The sequence below is a fragment of the Coregonus lavaretus genome, assembly GCF_964263955.1.
Source record: "Coregonus lavaretus genome assembly, chromosome: 4".
NCBI lineage: Eukaryota > Metazoa > Chordata > Actinopteri > Salmoniformes > Salmonidae > Coregonus > Coregonus lavaretus.
The window spans coordinates 55,489,988-55,511,856 of record NC_139991.1 but is presented as its reverse complement, the minus strand read 5'-3'; the positions used below and the strand labels follow the sequence as shown (position 1 = coordinate 55,511,856).

The 21,869-nt window shown below is 42.5% G+C and overlaps 1 protein-coding gene across 2 annotated transcripts in view; it reads right to left on the bottom strand.

The window, feature by feature from the left end:
* The window catches only part of LOC311127099 (syntaxin-binding protein 1), a 39,096-nt gene that overhangs the window by 8,784 nt on the left and 8,443 nt on the right, over positions 1-21,869 (bottom strand). For both annotated transcript variants that reach the window (XM_084158863.1, XM_084158862.1), the window contains exons 2-14: positions 14,780-14,829; positions 6,566-6,647; positions 6,096-6,172; positions 5,884-5,962; positions 5,297-5,400; positions 3,060-3,208; positions 2,623-2,707; positions 2,132-2,262; positions 1,461-1,568; positions 1,208-1,271; positions 1,030-1,095; positions 854-934; positions 298-436 (exon numbers count right to left, since the gene is read on the bottom strand). In XM_084158863.1, the coding sequence (XP_084014989.1) occupies positions 298-436; positions 854-934; positions 1,030-1,095; positions 1,208-1,271; positions 1,461-1,568; positions 2,132-2,262; positions 2,623-2,707; positions 3,060-3,208; positions 5,297-5,400; positions 5,884-5,962; positions 6,096-6,172; positions 6,566-6,647; positions 14,780-14,829 (1,215 nt within the window). The remainder of the gene's footprint in view (positions 1-297; positions 437-853; positions 935-1,029; positions 1,096-1,207; positions 1,272-1,460; positions 1,569-2,131; positions 2,263-2,622; positions 2,708-3,059; positions 3,209-5,296; positions 5,401-5,883; positions 5,963-6,095; positions 6,173-6,565; positions 6,648-14,779; positions 14,830-21,869) is intronic.

Below are 21,869 nucleotides of genomic sequence, written 5' to 3'. Positions count from 1 at the left end.
GCATTGCGTTTGTACGTAGGGTTTAAATTAACCTTCAGGAATAAACAGGAAAAGCTGATCCTAGATCAGCTGTTAGGGTTAATGTTGTGGTTGAGGCTAGGGTTAAGGTTGAAGCAGGATGTAGACATTAAGCTAGGGTTAGAGTTAGGGTTTTGGTTTAGGCTAGGGTTAAGGTTTAAGCAGGATATGGACATTAACCTAGGGTTAGAGTTAGGGTTGTGGTTGAGGCTAGGTTTGAACTAGGATGAAGCTAGGGTTAGGGTGAAAGGTTAAAGGTCAAGCATCTCTCAATCTCACCGTTCTTGAGGAAGATGTAGAGGAGGATGATGCGGATCTTGTCGTGGGTGGTGACATTGGCATCCAGCAGGATGGGCACGATGGCCCTCATGGGGTCCTTGATCTTCTCCCCCTCAGCATCTGTACCCATGGCCAGGTCCTACATGCCAGAGACAGACAAGAGATTAGTGATACATCTTAAATAGCACCCTATTCCCTATATAGTGCCCTATATAAGTAAGTAAGTAAGTAAGTAGAGTCAGAATGTCTTATAGGAGCAGGAACCTATCTCCTGTTTCTGTAGCGTGAGGCAACTTGATGTGCAAGTACACTCCCTGTACAGGACACTAGTCTATTGCAGGGCCTTACCCCCAATCTATCTCCTTAATGCTGAGTGCCAAGCAGAGGACGCATCGGATCCTATTTTTTACAGTCTTTGGTATGACTTGGTTGGGGATCGAACTCCCAACATCAGGGCGGACACTAACCACTGAGTTGGTTATAGTGCCCTAGAATGAGTTGCTTCTCTCATCCTCTCCCCTCCCTCCCTCCCTCCTCCTTTGCTCCTCTCCTTTACCTGCTCCACACGACACAACTTGTCCACTGTGCCCTGGTAGTGCTTCATGCAGTCCTCAGCCAGCTGCAGGTGAGTGGAGTACTGAGACACACAGAGAGACAGGGTCAGTATACACACACACACACACGTCACATGCACACACATACACACACACACACACGCACACACACTCTAACCTTGCTCAGCTCCTTCTGGTACTGGGGCATCTTCTTCAGCATCTGAGAGAGGTCCCTCATGGTGGTCTGTTGGAACGCACAACATGGTCACGTTCTCTCTCCACTCAGCCATAGAAACGTACTGACAAAGAGCATTACCAGACAGCGAGGCTTTCTGAAAGCATCTCTCCCTCCATACCTTCTCTCCAGCAGTGTTCATCCTCTTGCTAGCAGAAAAGTCCTTCAGTTGGCGTGTCACCTCCCTGATGGCAGTTAGAGAAGATAGATAGCATAAGAGAACTAGTAAGTAGTAGAGCTCAACTTTGTTATGACTTTATTGAGTCCGTATCAACCAGTGGCAGTGACATGGACGAGAGAGACAGAGACAGAGACAGAGACACAGAGAGAGAGAGAGAGAGAGAGAGAGAGAGATAAACAGGTGTGTGACTTACGTGGACACCTCAGCGATATGTTTGTGTCTGAGCCCCACCCACAGGTCATCATCCTCATGCAGCAGGACCTCCTTCTGAGAAGTGTCTCCCATCCCAGGGGAATCATATCTGATGCACAGACAGACAGACAGACAGACAGACAGACAGACAGACAGACAGACAGACAGACAGACAGACAGACAGACAGACAGACAGACAGACAGACAGACAGACAGACAGACAGACAGACAGACAGACAGACAGACATGAATGGACAGTCAGACAGATAGACAGGGGGAGAGATAAAGATCAATTGGGTCCATACATAAAAACAGGCAAAAGCACTCCATGTATATTTACTGTAATCAACTTCACATTACATCTGCAACAACATTATGTGTTACTTTTCTACACTACAGAAACTCCAGCACATAGGATTTACAGCACAGCCAAGTATTTCAACACAAAACCAAGAATGCAGGTTAGATTCCAAAGCTATTCTTCAAACCTGGCACAGATGATTGAGTCCTGAATGTGTGTGGATGTGAAAGGTCCTCTGATCAAAGTCTCTAGTGATCTAAAATACCACAGATGATTACCTCGTAGTGAACGTTTTGTGCGCGCTACAGCAGCCCTCCCTGAACTGATTATGTTCTTCTATTTACAGTAGTTACACAAACACACACACGTACCTGTAGACGTCGTTTTCTATGGGCAGCAGGTCGTAGCCCATGGCCTGGAAGGTGAGCTCATGCAGGACGGGGGAGACGGGGTCAAAAGCCCTGTCCAGGATGATCAGCTGAGAACGAGCCTTATCAGGACCCTGCAGAGAGAGTAGGATGGAGAGATGGAGGGATGGAGAGACGGAGGAGAGGAGGGGTAGAGGAGATAGGTGCAGATTCACTCTGTGTCCTGATAGCTCCTATATGAAAGATGTATGTAGTATAAATAATAATAATAGTAAGTAGTAATTGAAAGACACTTACAAAGTGCCACAGTGAGTGCAAGGTGTGATCTTTTGTAGCATGGTGCTTGTTTAAGTAGCACACGATAACAGTACATTTCAGTTTAGTATCTTCTTCTATGTTTTCATATTTTCACTGCTAAAACATTTCCTTCTGCCTCTCACTTTGTTATCTAATGAGCACTCTCCCCTCTTTCCCTCGTTCCATCCCTCCCTCACCTCTCCCATGGTGGGGTCATCAGCCTTGTAGGCATCCAGTTTGTCCTGCAACAGCTGGGCCAGGGTGGCATTGTCTTTGTACTCCCTGATAGAGAGTGACAGACAGACAGACAGACAGACAGACAGACAGACAGACAGACATACAGAGAAAGAGGACAGATAGACAGAGACAGATGAGTTTAACAGTAGAGTGAGAGAATATAGTTACTGAGTCTGCCCAAGAATTCATAAGGATGGGATCTAACATTATGTTTCTATCCCATTTACTGAGAATATTAGCCCCACCTCCCTCCTGTCAATGAGAGGTTACCTCCCAAATGGCACCCTATCATCTACATAGTGTACTACTTTTGACCAGTGCCACACTATATAGGAATAGGGTGACATTTGTGTCCCTACTGTCCCTATTGTCTCAGTGGCGACCCCCTGTGGCTCACCCTCGATATCTGACAGCGGGGTACTCCTTCAGAGTGGCACACAGGGTGGCCAGCTGGTCTGCCAGCCTCTCCATCACTGGGTTCTTCAGCTGGGTCTTATGGGGGCTGTAGAAACTCTGGAAGGCATCCGGGTTGTCCAAAGAGTACACCTGCACACACACACACAATCAAATTGGATCAATCAAATGTTATTTGTATAGTGCTTTATGTAAGCAGAGCAGACATTGACAGGGAAAATAGCATCATTCTCTAGCCAACTGCATTGTTGATTAGCTCAGTTTTATAGAAGCTATTTATTATGCACACTACCAAGCTTCTCACAGTTGTGGTATGGGAGTTACTGCCCTAAAAATCTACATTGTAGAAAAATAAATACATCTAACTTTGTCTTGAAAGGTGTATCATACCGAAATGTCGACCACAATAAATGTGCAGAGGTAAAATGTATGTGTGTGTGGGTGTTATAATTTTTCTACAAAGCTTAGTTCTATACCATGTAGATCCACAGTTTCACAGTATATTATGTTCTAAGGATGGTGATGGTGTAATCATTTGATAGCAACAACAGAGTATTTTCTATCTAGGTTTCCTGTTTTGTACTACTGGCCTGCTCTGGGTCTTTCTGAGGGCAAACTCAGGCCTCCTAGCATGTATGTGTGTATGAGCTGATATTCAGTGACAGTGCCTTGACTGTGGCCTTTCCTTCCTGCCTTTGTCTCTGCTGCAGTCCTCTCTTCTCCTCTCATCCCCCCACCCTTCATCACATTCACTGTCTGTCTCTCTCACTGTATCTCCTCTCTCACTGTATCTCCTCTCTTCTGTCCTTCCTCTCTTCTCTCCTTTGCCATTACTCTACCATCCCCCCCCCCCCCCCCCCCCCCCCGCGGCCCCAACTGCCCAAGGTCACATGACCACCCTTCTGCTGTGCATATGGGTCCCTCTCATCGCCCCGCTCCTATTGGCTGCCATATGGTGTGTGGAGGCAGAGGGAGCCAATGAGGTGGGGTCTGTAGGTGGGCTTGTGAGGCAGCATTTCGCCAGGAGCAAAAACCTATGGCTCTGAAATAATCATCCGAGACAGGATGAGCAAAGCATTGTGGGCCGGGCAGGCAGCATCGTCAGTCAGCCAGAGAGCTATGAGTAGTTCTGGAGCAGTCTATCAGTAAACAGTCCTCAGGTCACTGGTGACTCACACAGTCAGTCTGCATCCCAAATGGCACCCTATTCCCGATATAGTGGGCCCTGGTCAAAAGTAGTGCACTATAAAGGGAATAGTGTGCCATTTAGGGTGCAGCCTCCGTCAGCCTACTGTGGTGGCAAAGCTGCCATGGCCCTGGGGATATAGGTACCTAGCTGGCTGGATTTGTCTTTCTATCTTCTCTCTCCCTCTCTTTTTTGTTTTCATTCTGCCTCTCTCCCTTTTCTTTGTATCCATGTGTCCTTTCCTTGCTCTCTATCCATCTATCTATTAGGGCTGGGAATTGCCAGGGAGCTCACGATACGATATTATCACGATACTTAGGTGCCGATACTATATGTATTGGCATTCTCACGATGTGAGAATTTGTGAGATTTGTGATACTGTGATTTCATTGCAATTTGACGTTACAAACATATTGTTCACCATATGTCTGCTGCAGAAGGACAAGAGAGAGCCATGTGAAGAGTTTTTGATCAGTCATGGAAATAAAAGTGCTGAAAACAAATTGGCTCCCTATTTAAAAAGAAGGTATAGAACAACCAATGAAAGAAAGATACTGGCATTTTGGTGCAGGTACAGTCAAGTAGCACTAAAGTAATATTGTGATATTGTCAAAACGATACGACATATCATAAAAAGTAATGTCCCAATATGTAACTTCGCTGATATCCCTCCATACCTATTTCTGTCTGTCTCCACCTCTTTCCGACCCTCTCTCCTCACCTTCAGCATTTCACAATCTCTCTCTCCCTCCTACCTTTCTCCATCTCAATCGATCTCTCTGGCTATTCTAGGATCACTCTATCTCTGTATCTTGCGGTTGTATTTTTTCTACTATTTAAATTCTGCATTGTTGGGAAGGGCCCATAAGTAAACATTTCACTATTAGTCTACACCTGTTCTTTACGAAGCATGTGACAAATAAAATCTGATTTGATTTTCTGTGCCTGGCTCTTTCTGGATTGATCAATCTCCCTCCATCTCAATATCTCTCTGTCTCCCTCCCTCTGTTTCTCTCCCTCCCTCTGTTTGGTACCTGTGATTCATAGGGCAGGAAGGCGATGTTGATCTCGGTCAGGGTCTTGATGGATTTGGAGGCACGGCTCTTCACTAACTCGTTGAACAGTGGGTCGGGGCAGGCTGAAACAGGGAGAGGTTGATATGAGTGTCTGTGCTGCTTCTGTGTGGCTCATTTGGTAGAGCATGGCACTTGCAACATCAGGATTGGGGGGTTCGATTCCCACTGGGGCCACCCATATGTAAATGTATGCACACATTACTGTAAGAGGCTTTGGATAAGCGCATCTGCTAAATGGCATTTACTACATTGTATTAAAATATGGGCCTGTATATTGAAAACTCTTGTTTCATAGGATGATGTTGGTGAAATTAGGAGCGATTTTCTATTTTGGATGTCTAGATCAACTCTAGTTTTGTAATAAACTGAACGGTGAAAAAAAGTGTTTTCTTTGGTTACACATGATTCCTTCCATGAAATCCTTTTACCAACATCACAGCCCTCTCCACTAAGAATTAATGGCTGTGGTTGCATTCAATGAGCTGTGTAGTGAATCTGCAGAGCACTCAAGGTGTAGTGGAGAGGCTTCTCAGGTATCTACTCACAGTCAGTGAAGAAGACGTGGGCTGCTTTGTATTTGGCTGAATGGGGGTCTTTGAAGTCTCCAATCAGGGTCTGCACAGACTAGAAAAAGAGAAGGACACAAGATAGTGAGGTGTGTGTGTGTGTGTGTGTGTGTGTGTGTGTGTGTGTGTGTGTGTGTGTGTGTGTGTGTGTGTGTGTGTGTGTGTGTGTGTGTGTGTGTGTGTGTGTGTACCTTGTCAGTGGGGGTAATCAGGTAAATGGCCTCCAGGGTGGGAAGAGGCTCTCGCCGCTTGTTTATGTCCTCCACAACTAGAGAGAGAGAAAAAGAGGGGGAGAAAAAGAGGGGGAGAAAAAGAGGGGGAGAAAAAGAGAGAGCAGAAACAGAAACAGAAACAGAAACAGAAGGGAGACAGAGGGAGAGATGTGGTTATATCATGTTTGCTGATGGCTGAGTCATGCTTGCCAAATGGTAGCTACAGTCAGAGATGAAGAGGCGAAGCGAGAGGGTTCACTCTCATCACAATCTGTCCACAATAAGTAGACCGATTAGCAGACCGATAAGCAGACTGCCTGCCTTCCCGCCTTTGGAACAACAACTCCCATTAAGGTGGAGACAATCTGGTCATTATATACAGTATATTTGCTGCAGTGCAGTATAACAATGGAGGCTGATGAGATTCAAAAACAGAGCAAAGTGCTTACTGGTGATGCCATCTGACATGATGTCTGTCATCTTGCAGCAAGAGGACAGCATCCTCATGCTCAGCTGGTCCACAATCAGCGCCTGAGACCAGGAAGAGAAACCAATGAGAAACCAGGGAGAGTGAGATACACGAAAGAGTTCGTCAGAGGTTTCGGAAAACAGTTAAGGCTCTCTAACCATGTTAACTTTTTTCATCGGTAGCACTGGTGCACCCAACTTGTAAAAGTTAGAAGCACCTGACCAAACAGTATTCAGGAGCACCAAAAAAAGAGATTGATTCAAATTAATTTACAGTGAGGGAAAAAAGTATTTGATCCCCTGCTGATTTTGTATGTTTGCCCACTGACAAAGACATTATCAGTCTATAATTTAATGGTAGGTTTATTTGAACAGAGAGAGACAGAATAACAACAAAAAAATCCAGAAAAACGCATGTCAAAAATGTTATAAATTGATTTGCATTTTAATGAGGGAAATAAGTATTTGACCCCTCTGCAAAACATGACTTAGTACTTGGTGGCAAAACCCTTGTTGGCAATCACAGAGGTCAGACGTTTCTTGTAGTTGGCCACCAGGTTTGCACACATCTCAGGAGGGATTTTGTCCCACTCCTCTTTGCAGATCTTCTCCAAGTCATTAAGGTTTCGAGGCTGACGTTTGGCAACTCGAACCTTCAGCTCCCTCCACAGATTTTCTATGGGATTAAGGTCTGGAGACTGGCTAGGCCACTCCAGGACCTTAATGTGCTTCTTCTTGAGCCACTTCTTTGTTGCCTTGGCCGTGTGTTTTGGGTTGTCATGCTGGAATACCCATCCACGACCCATTTTCAATGCCCTGGTTGAGGGAAGGAGGTTCTCACCCAAGATTTGACGGTACATGGCCCCGTCCATCGTCCCATTGATGCGGTGAAGTTGTCCTGTCCCCTTAGCAGAACCCCCCCCCCCAAAGCATAATGTTTCCACCTCCACGTTTGATGGTGGGGATGGTGTTCTTGGGGTCATAGGCAGCACTCCTCCTCCTCCAAACACGGCGAGTTGAGTTGATGGCAAAGAGCTCGATTTTGGTCTCATCTGACCACAACACTTTCACCCAGTTCTCCTCTGAATCATTCAGATGTTCATTGGCAAACTTCAGAGGGGCCTGTATATGTGCTTTCTTGAGCAGGGGGACCTTGCGGGCGCTGCAGGATTTCAGTCCTTCACGGCGTAGTGTGTTACCAATTGTTTTCTTGGTGACTATGGTCCCAGCTGCCTTGAGATCATTGACAAGATCCTCCCGTGTAGTTCTGGGCTGATTCCTCACCGTTCTCATGATCATTGCAACTCCACGAGGTGAGATCTTGCATGGAGCCCCAGGCCGAGGGAGATTGACAGTTCTTTTGTGTTTCTTCCATTTGCGAATAATCGCACCAACTGTTCTCACCTTCTCACCAAGCTGCTTGGCGATGGTCTTTTAGCCCATTCCAGCCTTGTGTAGGTCTACAATCTTTTCCCTGACATCCTTGGAGAGCTCTTTGGTCTTGGCCATGGTGGAGAGTTTGGAATCTGATTGATTGATTGCTTCTGTGGACAGGTGTCTTTTATACAGGTAACAAACTGAGATTAGGAGCACTCCCTTTAAGAGTGTGCTCCTAATCTCAGCTCGTTACCTGTATAAAAGACACCTGGGAGCCAGAAATCTTTCTGATTGAGAGGGGGTCAAATACTTTTTTCCCTCATTAAAATGCAAATCAATTAATAAAAATGTTTACATGCGTTTTTTCTGGATTTATTTGTTGTTATTCTGTCTCTCACTGTTCAAATAAACCTACCATTAAAATTACAGACTGATCATTTCTTTGTCAATGGGCAAACGTACAAAATCAGCAGGGGATCAAATACTTTTTTCCCCTCACTGTATACACATACATATACATACATATACAGTGGGGAGAACAAGTATTTGATATACTGCCGATTTTGCAGGTTTTCCTACTTACAAAGCATGTAGAGGTCTGTAATTTTTATCATAGGTACACTTCAACTGTGAGAGACGGAATCTAAAACAAAAATCCATAAAATCACATTGTATGATTTTTAAGTAATTAATTTGCATTTTATTGCATGACATAAGTATTTGATCCCCTACCAACCAGTAAGAATTCCGGCTCTCACAGACCTGTTAGTTTTTCTTTAAGAAGCCCTCCTGTTCTCCACTCATTACCTGTATTAACTGCACCTGTTTGAACTCATTACCTGTATAAAAGACACTTGTCTACACACTCAATCAAACAGACTCCAACCTCTCCACAATGGCCAAGACCAGAGAGCTGTGTAAGAACATCAGGGTTAAAATTGTAGACCTGCACAAGGCTGGGATGGGCTACAGGACAATAGGCAAGCAGCTTGGTGAGAAGGCAACAACTGTTGGCGCAATTATTAGAAAATGGAAGAAGTTCAAGATGACGGTCAATCACCCTCGGTCTGGGGCTCCATGCAAGATCTCACCTCGTGGGGCATCAATGATCATGAGGAAGGTGAGGGATCAGCCCAGAACTACACGGCAGGACCTGGTCAATGACCTGAAGAGAGCTGGGACCACAGTCTCAAAGAAAACCATTAGTAACACACTACGCCGTCATGGATTAAAATCCTGCAGCGCACGCAAGGTCCCCCTGCTCAAGCCAGCGCATGTCCAGGCCCGTCTGAAGTTTGCCAATGACCATCTGGATGATCCAGAGGAGGAATGGGAGAAGGTCATGTGATCTGATGAGACAAAAATATAGTTTTTTGGTCTAAACTCCACTTGCCGTGTTTGGAGGAAGAAGAAGGATGAGTAAAACCCCAAGAACACCATCCCAACCGTGAAGCATGGAGGTAGAAACATCATTCTTTGGGGATGCTTTTCTGCAAAGGGGACAGGACGACTGCACCGTATTGAGGGGAGGATGGATGGGGCCATGTATCGCGAGATCTTGGCCAACAACCTCCTTCCCTCAGTAAGAGCATTGAAGATGGGTCGTGGCTGGGTCTTCCAGCATGACAACGACCCGAAACACACAGCCAGGGCAACTAAGGAGTGGCTCCGTAAGAAGCATCTCAAGGTCCTGGAGAGGCCTAGCCAGTCTCCAGACCTGAACCCAATAGAAAATCTTTGGAGGGAGCTGAAAGTCCGTATTGCCCAGCGACAGCCCCGAAACCTGAAGGATCTGGAGAAGGTCTGTATGGAGGAGTGGGCCAAAATCCCTGCTGCAGTGTGTGCAAACCTGGTCAAGACCTACAGGAAACGTTTGATCTCTGTAATTGCAAACAAAGGTTTCTGTACCAAATATTAAGTTCTGCTTTTCTGATGTATCAAATACTTATGTCATGCAATAAAATGCAAATTAATTACTTAAAAATCATACAATGTGATTTTCTGGATTTTTGTTTTAGATTCCATCTCTCACAGTTGAAGTGTACCTATGATAAAAATGACAGACCTCTACATGCTTTGTAAGTAGGAAAACCTGCAAAATCGGCAGTGTATCAAATACTTGTTCTCCCCACTGTATATACATATCCTTTAAAAAATATATTTTCCCTTTATTACTTTCCAACTCTACCACCCCTTCCCTAATTGGAGTAAACTAGTGAACAACAATGCTTAGGCCTCTACTTCCAATTATACATACTATATACATTTTCTGGACACAGTCAATTTTACAATAATTCAATTTAGTTTGTTTTTACTCCTGAACTTCCTCTACCCTCAACCTCTCCGATCATTTTCATGACGTCCATCCGGTTTGCTTCTATATGCCATATCTTTCTAACTGTGCTCTTTCACAAAAGCTCTCAACCTATAACCTATATACTTATTATGGACATAGTATGCTTTACATTAGTTATCTTGTTGTTATTAGTTGTTGTTAGTTGTTATTAGTCCCATCCTTCAACTCCATTCAACACCTCCCATCTATCTCTTAACACCATCCATATTGGATTTCTATTTGCCATATATCTTTCAACTGTACTGTGATGTTTCACAAAAGTTCTGAAGATTGTAAATTGAAAATAAACATTTTTGCTAATAGTATTATTATATTATTGATCGATTGACTATGACTTTTCAGATCACCCAGTAGTGCTATCTGCAGGGTTAGCTCCAGGTAAATATTGCAATCCTTCAGCCATTCCTGGACCTGTGTCCAAAAACAAGCTACAAATGGACAGTACCAAAACAAATGATCTAATGATTCTGTCTCTTCACAGCAAAATCTGCAGAGCTGGGAAGATTGTATCCTCCATATAAATAACATTCTATTGGTAGCAATAATTTTGTATAATAATTTAAATTGAACAATTCTAAGTTTTGAATCCGGCGTCGTTTTGCGTATCAGTTCATAAACACTATGCCATGGAATCGGTACGTCAAAAATCTCTTCCCAACTATTTTGCAATCTATATGGGACGGCTGTCGATCCTTTGGTCTTTAAATTAAACTGGTATACTTTTTTATTTATCACAATTTTCTTTAGCCAATTATGTTCTTTAATGCAGGGCCGACAGACACGTTTCTGGAATTGCAACCAATTTTCTATGGCTTGTTTTAGAAATAGTGATATTTGGGAGATGATTTCCTTTTCAAATAACTGAAAGTGAGATGTTGTAATCTGAATAAAGGGAAAAAGGCCATTCTTGAACATTGGGTGAGACAATCTTACTAATTTGCTAGAGAACCAGTTCGGATTTAAGTATAACTTTTGTATGACTGAAACTTTTAGTGATAGGTCTAATGCTTTAATATTTAATAATTTATGTCCTCCGAATTCATATTCATTATATAAATAGGCCTGTTTAATTTTGTCTGGCTTACCATTCCAAATTAAATTGAATATTTTTTCTCATATAATTGAAAAACTGTTCACTAGGCGTAGGCAAGACCATAAGCAAATAGGTAAACTTGGATAATACTAAAGAGTTAATCAGAGTGAGTTTTCCACAAATTGACAGGTATTTACCTTTCCATGGTAGCAAGATATGATCTATTTTTGCTAACTTTCTATTAAAATGTATTGGAGTGAGATCATTTATTTCATTTGGGATATGTATTCCGAGTATATCCACATCACCATCAGACCATTCTATTTGTAAACTACATGGTAATGTAAAAATTGTAATTTTTTGTGATCCAATACGTAATATAGTACATTTATCATCATTTGGTTGTAATCCAGAGAGGTTAGAAAATGTATCTAGATCCTCTATTTATTTTACTAGGCAAGTCAGTTAAGAAAAAATTCTTATTTACAATGACGGCCTACACTGGCCAAACCCAGACAACGCTGGGCCCCTATGGGACTCCCAATCACAGCCGGTTGTGATACAGCCTGGAATCGAACCAGGGCGTCTGTAGTGACACCTCAAGCACTGAGATGCAGTGCCTTAGACCACTGCGCCACTCAGGAGCCCTCTATGAGGCTGTGGAGGGATTCAAGTTGTGGATTTAAAAGAAAACATGAATCATCAGCGTACAATGACACCTTTGTTTTTAAGCCCTGGATTTCTAATCCCTTGATATTATTGTTGGATCTGATTTTAATAGCTAACATTTCGATGGCCATAATAAATAGATATGCCAATAGTGGACAGCCTTGTTTCACTCCTCTTGACAGTTTAAAACTTTCAGAGAAATAGCCATTATTTACTATTTTACACCTAGGGTTACTATACATGATTTTAACCCATTTGATAAGATATTCTCCAAAATTGAAATGCTCCAGGCATTTATATATAAACCCCAGTCATACTTTATCAAATGCCTTTTCAAAGTCTGCTATGAATAGCAGGCCTGGTTTCCCAGATTTTTCATAGTGTTCTATTGTTTCCAGTACTGGCCTTATATTATCTCCAATGTATTGTCCATGTAAAAAAAACCTGTCTGATTAGAATTAATAATGTCCAACAATACTTTTTTTATTCTATGCGCTATACATTTTGCTAGAACAGTCTCTCTTGCACTTTGACAATGATTTTACATGAGGCCTAATTCACATGATATGCCTAAAATTCTTCTATCCAATAGGCTAATAAATAATCACATTTTTCCTTTCGATTATTTAATTAGCATATATAATGTTATTTCAAGTTATTGCTTTGGAGCACATGCAAAAGCAATTTTGAGTTGTTGAACGGGAGTGACAAAATGTATTACAATTGAATTTGAATGAACGGAATGAGGAGGATGAAGAAGAAGAGGGTGATTGAATTTAGAACAATAGTGTAAGAATTGCTACTCCTCTGTCCCGCGCACACACTCAAAAAAATGCATTTTTTTTTGTTTCTACTTTGTCAGAAGAAGCTGTAACTGGACCGTAGCCTGTTACTTACTAAAACTGTTGTTACACTGTATTCTTAAAATATATGTGTTGACTGAATATATGCAAGTGATGTCTGCTAAATTAACAAGTTGATGACGAAGCCATAAAGCCTCGGCTACCAAGCACACATAAATACAAAATTTTAAATATTTTAACATATTTTCCAGACCTGAGCTATTTAATGTATGTGTTTTATTTATTACATTTACTTGTGGAATGTTACCGAATAGATAACAACAATAGAAAGAATAATCTGGTGGCATTGGTAGAGAGTCAGGCTGAGAATGGAGTGAAAGTGCACTGTACTATAAGTACCCAACAAGGCTGTGGGCCAGGTGTAAATGGTTTAGCAGCCTTTCTAATAAATTGGAATACAAAAGAAGCCATCCACCCTTGATGGGCTATCAGCAGGACACTACACTCTTGCCAAGTTTAGCGACTTTACATTTATTAATAGTTGTTTGCGAGGCATGTCACTTCAACCATCTCTTTGCATAGCCCACTACATGCACTGTTTTCTAACCACATCTGGATGGATCAATAACGAATTACTATGGGAATAAATATCACTGAATGACAAAAATATTGGAGTAAAGTAGGCTAATGCAATTGAAGGCATCAAATTGTTGCATACTGAAACACCCAAAGTCATCCCATTGTAATAATAGGATTTGAAACAATAGCCTACCCGTGTGTGGTCAACTATTTCAGCACCGTTTCACGCTGCTTTGAGACCAACATTGGGACTGGTCTTGATAAATCAATCAGATTTTTGAATCTCCGTTTGGATATTGCTTATCCTACAAATAAGCAGTGGAAATGTTAGGATTATTTTGCTCTTCATTCGCTGTCGCTTAGTAGCCTAGGACTACTCCCGACCGGTCACGTTGTACAATGCCATCTTAACCCTAACAGAAACCCTGAGGCCTACATAGGCTACTGTAAAATGCATTTGTTTTCTTGGAATAGAAACACCATAATGTTAATCAATTTCATTAATATACATTTCTAACAATATAAACAGCACAACAAATACAATAATAATTTACAAACAAATTATAATCAATCCCATATAGTCTGTTCTAACAGAAAAAATGAAATTAACTTGTTCATTTAGCAGACATCACATGCTTATATTCCCCAGCCCTTTACAATATGAATATGGTGGACTATAACAGAATACAATAGAAAGGATATTTTCCCCAAATTGGTATTTGCTGATTGTCATCAGTAGGCATGGAGCTGTGAAAACCTATTTTGAAAGAGAGACTATCTGTAAAACATTTTGTGTTCTTTGGCAAAACTAGGTTAATAAAAAATCTTGGAATATGCTCTTTCGGATAGGGTATAGCAATCAAAATGTCTAGCCCGCATGGACCTCTGTAGGATTATTTGGAAAAGTAAGCAAGTGCCAACAAGCTTCATAAAGACACCCTCAAAGATGCCCTCTGGTGGTCAAACTAGCATCAACGGCAACAATGGCTGACAGCAAAATACTATGACGTCATGCACTCCAACATGCCATAACATTGCGCAGCATCCCGCAAGCTGTATGATGCAACTTTTAAATGAGGACCCACTGTACTTTTGTGAATGTCTGAACATTGGATCCAAAAATAAACTGGTCACATTCAGGACATAACTTTGTAAGGACTGTATTTGTGCAAAATGTTTCTGTGAAAAAACTGTGTAACCAGCTCAAACGCTGACTGTTGTGTCAATCGAAACTGGCCATTCTAAATGTTCTAATCACACCAGTTGAGAGTACACTGCATGGACCACAGTAGAATGATCACACCCGTTTGTTGGTAAGTGTCAAAGGGTAATAAAAAAAGAAAGAAACACAAGGTAGACTACAAAACTAAACTCTCACCTTCCATTCCCCCTTCTTCTTCACCTTCTTGATGACATCATTCATAATCTCTGTGAAAGAGAAGAGAGGAGAAGCACAGGTCAGAACATTATTTTCTTCTTCACTCTCTGTGCATCTGTCCAATTTCAGTCGATAGAATTCTATTTTTGTTATTTTCAATGTCAAAACCCCTCGCATGTAGATTTGAGTGTACAGTACAGGTTCATAATATACAGTAATTTTCTATTTCTGATTTAATTTCCTTGACACTCTCACACTCATGCATCTGGGAACAAGGCCATGAGAAGAGTCATTCCTCTATGGAGGATCCACACACGAATGCACACGAATGCACACACGTACGCATGCACGCACACACACTCCTTTCCCTGCACCAACTTCATGACAACTTACACAGCCCTTTGCTTGCTCCTAAGCACTAACCCTGTCAGGAATCTATCAGCATCCTGCTGTGCCAAACACACCTAAGTCAGGCTGTGTGCCCAAACAGACACACACACACGCTTGTGAGACAAGTGACGAGTGAGAATATGTTGAGAATGTCAGTAGGGCCAGGTGAATAGTACATCCCTGCAGTGAGCTCCACTCCCAGATCAACCTCAGCGAACACTGAATCTTATATATGGTTCTATTGGACTGCATTGCTGTGCTCTTGACAGCCTGTCTCATAGCTGTCATGTATAATTGCTGGTCATCGGATCCCTTTCAGAATACATCAGCATGCTGGCAAGGGTTCTGTTCTATATTAAGTGAATGGGTTATGTGTTCATGTGTGTGAGTGTGTGTGTGTAGTCATGCATGCATTGCCGACCGTAATGAAATACTCACATCATTATGAGCATATGGCTCATACTGAGGGTATACGCTCTATTTGTTAGAGTTCATGTGTATGTGACTCTGGGTATGACTGTGGGTACAATTCGGCAGGTAGCCTAAAGGTTAAGAGCGTTGGACCAATTCCCGAAAGGTCTCTGGTTCAAATCCCAGAGCTGACTGGATGAAAAATCTGTCAACGTGCCCTTGAGGAAGGCATTTAACCCTAAATGTTCCAGCGTCGCCGTCAATAATGGCTGATCCCTGGCCGTGACCCCACTCTCCAAGGGTGTCTCAGGGGGAGTGGGATATGCAAAAAGCTAATTTCCAATTTGTGTGTATAATACACAGTTGTACGTGTGAAATAGGACAAATGTAAGCATCTACATTGTCTGTTCTACTAGGTCCATACCTATAGGTATGTATAGTGCCTTCAGAAAGTATACATACCCTTGACTTATTCCACATTTGTTGCGTTACAGCCTGAATTCAAAATGGATTAAATATCATTTTTTTCTCACCCATCTACACGCAATACCCCTTAATGACAAAGTGAAAACATGTTTTTTAAAATCTTTGCAAATATATTGAAAATGAAATACTCATTTACATACAGTTGAAGTCGGAAGTTTACATACACTTAGGTTGGAGTCATTAAAACTCGTTTTTCAACCACTCCACAAATTTCTTGTTAACAAACTATAGTTTTGGCAAGTCGGTTAGGACATCTACTTTGTGCATGACACAAGTAATTTTTCCAACAATTGTTTACAGACAGATTATTTCACTTATAATTCACTGTATCACAATTCCAGTGGGTCAGAAGTTTACATACACTAAGTTGACTGTGCCTTTAAACAGCTTGGAAAATTCCAGAAAATGATGTCATGGCTTTAGAAGCTTCTGATAGGCTAATTGACATCATTTGAGTCAATTGGAAGTGTACCTGTGGATGTATTTCAAGGCCTACCTTCAAACTCAGTGCCTCTTTGCTTGACATCATGGGAAAATCTAAAGAAATCAGCCAAGACCTCAGAAAAAGAATTGTAGACCTCACAAGTCTGGGTCATCCTTGGGAGCAATTTCCAAATGCCTGAAGGTATCACGTTCATCTGTACAAACAATAGTACGTAAGTATAAACACCATGGGACCACACAGCCGTCATACCGCTCAGGAAGGAGATGCGTTCTGTCTCCTAGAGATGAGCGTACTTTGGTGCGAAAAGTGGAAATCAATCCCAGAACAACAGCAAAGGACCATGTGAAGATGCTGGAGGAAACAGGTACAAAAGTATCTATATCCACAGTGTAACGAGTCCAATATACATTTACATTTTAGTCATTTAGCAGACGCTCTTATCCAGAGCGACTTACAGTTAGTGAGTGCATACATTTTTTTATTTTTTTTATACTGGAATCGAACCCACAACCCTGGCGTTGCAAATGCCATGCTCTACCAACTGAGCTACATCCCTGCCGGCCATTCCCTCCCCTACCCTGGACGACACTGGGCCAATTGTGCGCCGCCCCATGGGTCTCCCGGTCGCGGCCGGCTACGACAGAGCCTGGATTCGAACCAGGATCTCTAGTGGCACAGCTAGCACTGCAATGCAGTGCCTTAGACCACTGCGCCACTCGGGAGGACGTAACCTGAAAGGTCGCTCAGCAAGGAAGAAGCCACTGCTCCAAAACCGCCATAAAAAAGACAGACTACGGTTTGCAACTGCACATGGGGACAAAGATCGTACTTTTTGGAGAAATGCCCTTTGGTCTGATGAAACAAAAACTGTTTGGCCATAATGACCATCGTTATGTTTGGAGGAAAAAGGGGGGCCTAGCAAGCCGAATAACACCATCCCAACCGTGAAGCACGGGGGTGGCAGCATCATGCTGTGGGGGTGCTTGGCTGCAGGAGGGACTCGTGCACTTCACAAAAGAAATGGCATCATGAGGAAGGAAAATTATGTGGATATATTGAAACAACATCTCAAGACATCAGTCAGGAAGTTAAAGCTTGGTCGCAAATGGGTCTTCCAAATGGACAATGACTCCAAGCATACTTCCAAAGTTGTGGCAAAATGGCTTAAGGACAACAACGTCAAGCTATTGGAGTGGCCATCACAAAGCCCTGACCTCAATTCTATAGAAAATATGTGGGCAGAACTGAAATTAGCGTGTGCGAGAAAGGAGGCCTACAAACCTGACTCAGTTACACCAGCTCTGTAAGGAGGAATGGGCCAAAATTCACCCAACTTATTGTGGGAAGCTTGTGGAAGGCTACCCGAAAACGTTTGACCCAAGTTAAACAATTTAAAGGCAATGCTACCAAATACTAATTGAGTGTATGTAAACTTCTGACCCACTGGGAATGTAATGAAAGAAATAAAAGCTGAAATAAATTATTCTCTCTACTATTATTCTGACATTTCACATTCTTAAAATAAAGTGGTGATCCTAACTGACCTAAGAAAGGGAATTTTTACTAGGATTAAATGTCAGGAATTGTGAAAAACTGAGTTTAAATGTATTTGGCTAAGGTATATGTAAACTTCCGACTTCAACTGTAAGTATTCACAACCCTGAGTCAATACTTTGTAAGAGCACCTTTGGCGGCGATTACAGCTTTGAGTTGTCTTGGGTATGTCTATATCGGCTTTGCACATATGGATTTGGGGACTTTATTCCATTCTTCCTTGCAGATTTTCTCAAGCTCTGTTAAGTTAGATGGGGAGCGGCAGTGAACAGCAATCTTGAAGTCTTTCCACAGATTTTCAATGGGATTCATGTCTGGGCTTTGGCTGGGCCACTCAAGGACTTTGACATTCTTGTTCTGAAGCCATTCCAGCATTGCTTTGGCTGTATGCTTGGGGTCATTGTCCTTTTGGAAAGTAAATATTTGCCCCAGTCTAAGGTCATTTGCACTCTGAAGCAGGTTATCATCAAGGATTTGCCTGTATTTGGCTCAATTCATTGTTCCCTCTATCCTTACCACTCTCCCAGTCCCTGCTGCTGAAAAGCATCCCCATAGCATGATGCTGCCACCACCATGCTTCACTGTATGGATGGTGTTAGACGGGTGATGAGCTGTGCCTGGTTTTCTCCAGACATAGCGCTTTGTGTTCAGGCCAAAGAGTTCCATTTTTGTCTCATCAGACCACAGCATATTTTGCCTTATGCTCTGAGTCTTTCACTTGCCTTTTTGCAAACTCCAGGCACTGTAATGTGCCTTTTCCTCAGGAGTGGCTTCCATCTGGCCACTCTCCCATAAAGCCCAGATTGGTGAAGTGCTGTAGAGACTGTTGTCCTTCTGGCAGGTTCTCCCATCTCAGCCAAGGAACTGTAGTTCTGTCAGAGTTGGGTTCTTGGTCACCTCCTTGACCAAGGTCCTTCTTGCCCAGTTGCCCAGTTTGGTTGGACGGCCAGCTCTAGCTTCAATTTCGCAATGATGGAGACGACTGTGCTCTTGGAAACTTTCAACACTCTAGAAATAGTTTTATACCCTTCCCCAGATATATGCCTCATCACAATTCTATCTCAGAGATCTACGGACAGTTCCTTGGACTTCATGGTATAGTTTCTGCTCTGACATGCACAGTCAACTGTGGGACCTTATATAGACAGGTGTGTTTCTTTCTAAATCATGTCCAAATAATTTAATTGGCCACAGCTGGACTCCAATCAAGTTGTAGTGACATCTCAAGGATGATCAAAGGAAATTGGATGCACCTGAGCTCAATTTAGAGTGTCATACCAAAGGGGTGTGACTACTTATGTAAATGTGATATTTCTGTATTTCATTTTCAATACATTTACACACATTTCTAAAAACATGTTTTTACTTAGTCATTATGGGTTATTCTGTGTAGATGGGTGAGACTGTATAAAACATTTGTATCCATTTTGAATTCAGGCTTTAACACAATTTTTTTTTGAATAAGTCAAGGGGCATGAATACTTTCTAAATGCACTGTATTGCACAGCATTTTCTTTCATATTTATGTTATGTGCCAAGTGCTTTTTGTGATTTACAAACGTGCCCACAGTATCAGATAAAGCAGTCATTTGACATGGAGCTAAAAGCCACAAGAGACTAGCAAATCCGCAATGCTACTCAGATCACTGCCTGTGTATTAAATGCTGCCACTGGAGGGAATGTCTCTGAAAGCATCATGTCTACTCTATCTTACACTGTAGCTAGCAAAATGGAGGGCTGCCTCCATCGATGAGTCAAAATGCATCATGACACACAGCTCGTCTATTGCCTTCTCATGCAATTCCATTCCAGAATGGACTGAATCTAACCATAACAGGTAAATAAAGAATCAAATGTATTGTCCAATAGAGAAGACAAATTCTTGGCAGATGCAGAATTCATTCTCTGAACTTAAAAAAACTACAAATCAATTATTTTTGGTTGACTCCCATTGGCTCTAGTTCTCCTCTGCTGCAGTATGAATAGACTAATCCCATTGGGCGTCTGTGGATCAGGCCAAGGCAGGGCCATGTGTGTGTGTGGCGGAGCCATTATTAGCCTGATCGCTGTGGATGGCCATCTGGCTGCAGTATTGGGATAAATCCATTTAGGATGACTTTCTTTAACATTTTGCGGTATCACCATATAAAAAACGCTAAGCCCTTTGGCACAGTAGTGCCCAACATCTGGGCGTACACAGAGATACAGATGGATTATCACAGATTAAACAGGCTGTGTGTGTGAATGGGCCACGTGGAGACTACAGGGCCATTCAGAGAATGAGGGGGATTTGTTGGGTAATTGCTGCCGATAGTCATTTGTAGGGACAACATTCACATGATGATTAAAGGGATAGTTCACCCAATTTACTAAATGATATATTGGTTTCCTTATACCCTGTACGCAATCTAAGGACAAAGTCATTTGGGTGGACTATCCGTTTAAGTACAGACCACTCAAAGCCAGGGGGTTAGGTCTGTACATAAAAGCAGCACTCCAACCGTAGATGCACTGATGTCATCATAATGTGACCTCGGTAGGGAAATAATCTGATCTTGCAGTCTTTGTGGAGAATGGCGGAGAGTGAATCCAGAGTGAATCCTTGATTCAGCTCTTGTCTAGTTCCAGCTCTTTTTAGGCTATGCCACAAGAAACTATGTCAGCAAACAGGATGACAGAACTGTAGGAGCACAGGGGATATCCTTCTCTCACTTTCCCTTTTCCTCTGTCCTGTGTGGTTCTATTTGCCCTCCTATCTTCCCCCTCTCTCTCCCTCATACAGAAACACAAACTGCCAGTCCACATGACTGCACATAGACATAAGATTAAGTTAGAACCAAAATGGCCGTTTTTTCAAGGGCATGTACATGTATACTCTCTCTGAATCCCTTCTCCTGAGCTGAGGGTATGTGTATGTAAATGACAAAGAAACTGAGAGATAGCCAAAAGACAAACATCAAGATGAACAAAGCACATAGGAGGAAGTGGAAGTGGAGGCTGTTCTGGGATTGTTCTGGTTCTTCCTTGACCCCTGTGTGGCATAACAATGCAGTCCCATAGCAGGCAGTCTAAGAGGGGGGAAGGAACCTGAACAAACACAGGGGAGCAGCTGTGTGAACTAGCAGAGTAGAGAGGCTCACCGTCTCATACAGCCACACACAGGAGTCTCCTTCAGATAGGCCTGGTCAGTCTGGCATATGCTACCAAACATAAATAGTAGAGTAATACAGTATGCATGTCTCAGTGTTTGTGTCGGTCTGTGTCTGTGACCAGACCAGTTTAAGCGCTTGTCCATTGTGGGATGGGATGGGTTGGAACCAGAGCTCTTTCTAGGTGAATCAGGCATAGCTGTCCTCAGCCTGATCCGTGTGTCACTGTAAATACGAAATCAATTTGACATCTCAGAGTTGTTCAAATTAGGGGGATACATCACCCTCACCTGAATCTTGATACTGACATTTGTCTTCCAAAGTAGAGCAGAGAGAATTGGAATGGGTTAGACACATACAGATGTTCCCCAACCATTCATCTCACACAGGAAGGCAGTGCTCTGTGTTCACAGCATACTCAACAGCTGTCGATTTAGCAGCCTAGCTTTAGCATCAACAATAACATCAACCCATACCACACTGCTAGGCTAGCATTAGCATCAACCCATACCATAATGCTAGGCTCCAGCAGGAGTCACTCAACACACTCTTCATACAGATAACCAACACAGCGTAACAAACCCAACAGGATATCAGACAACTTTCCTTTCTACTTCCATATGTTTTGGTATCAAACATGATCCTCCATCAAAAT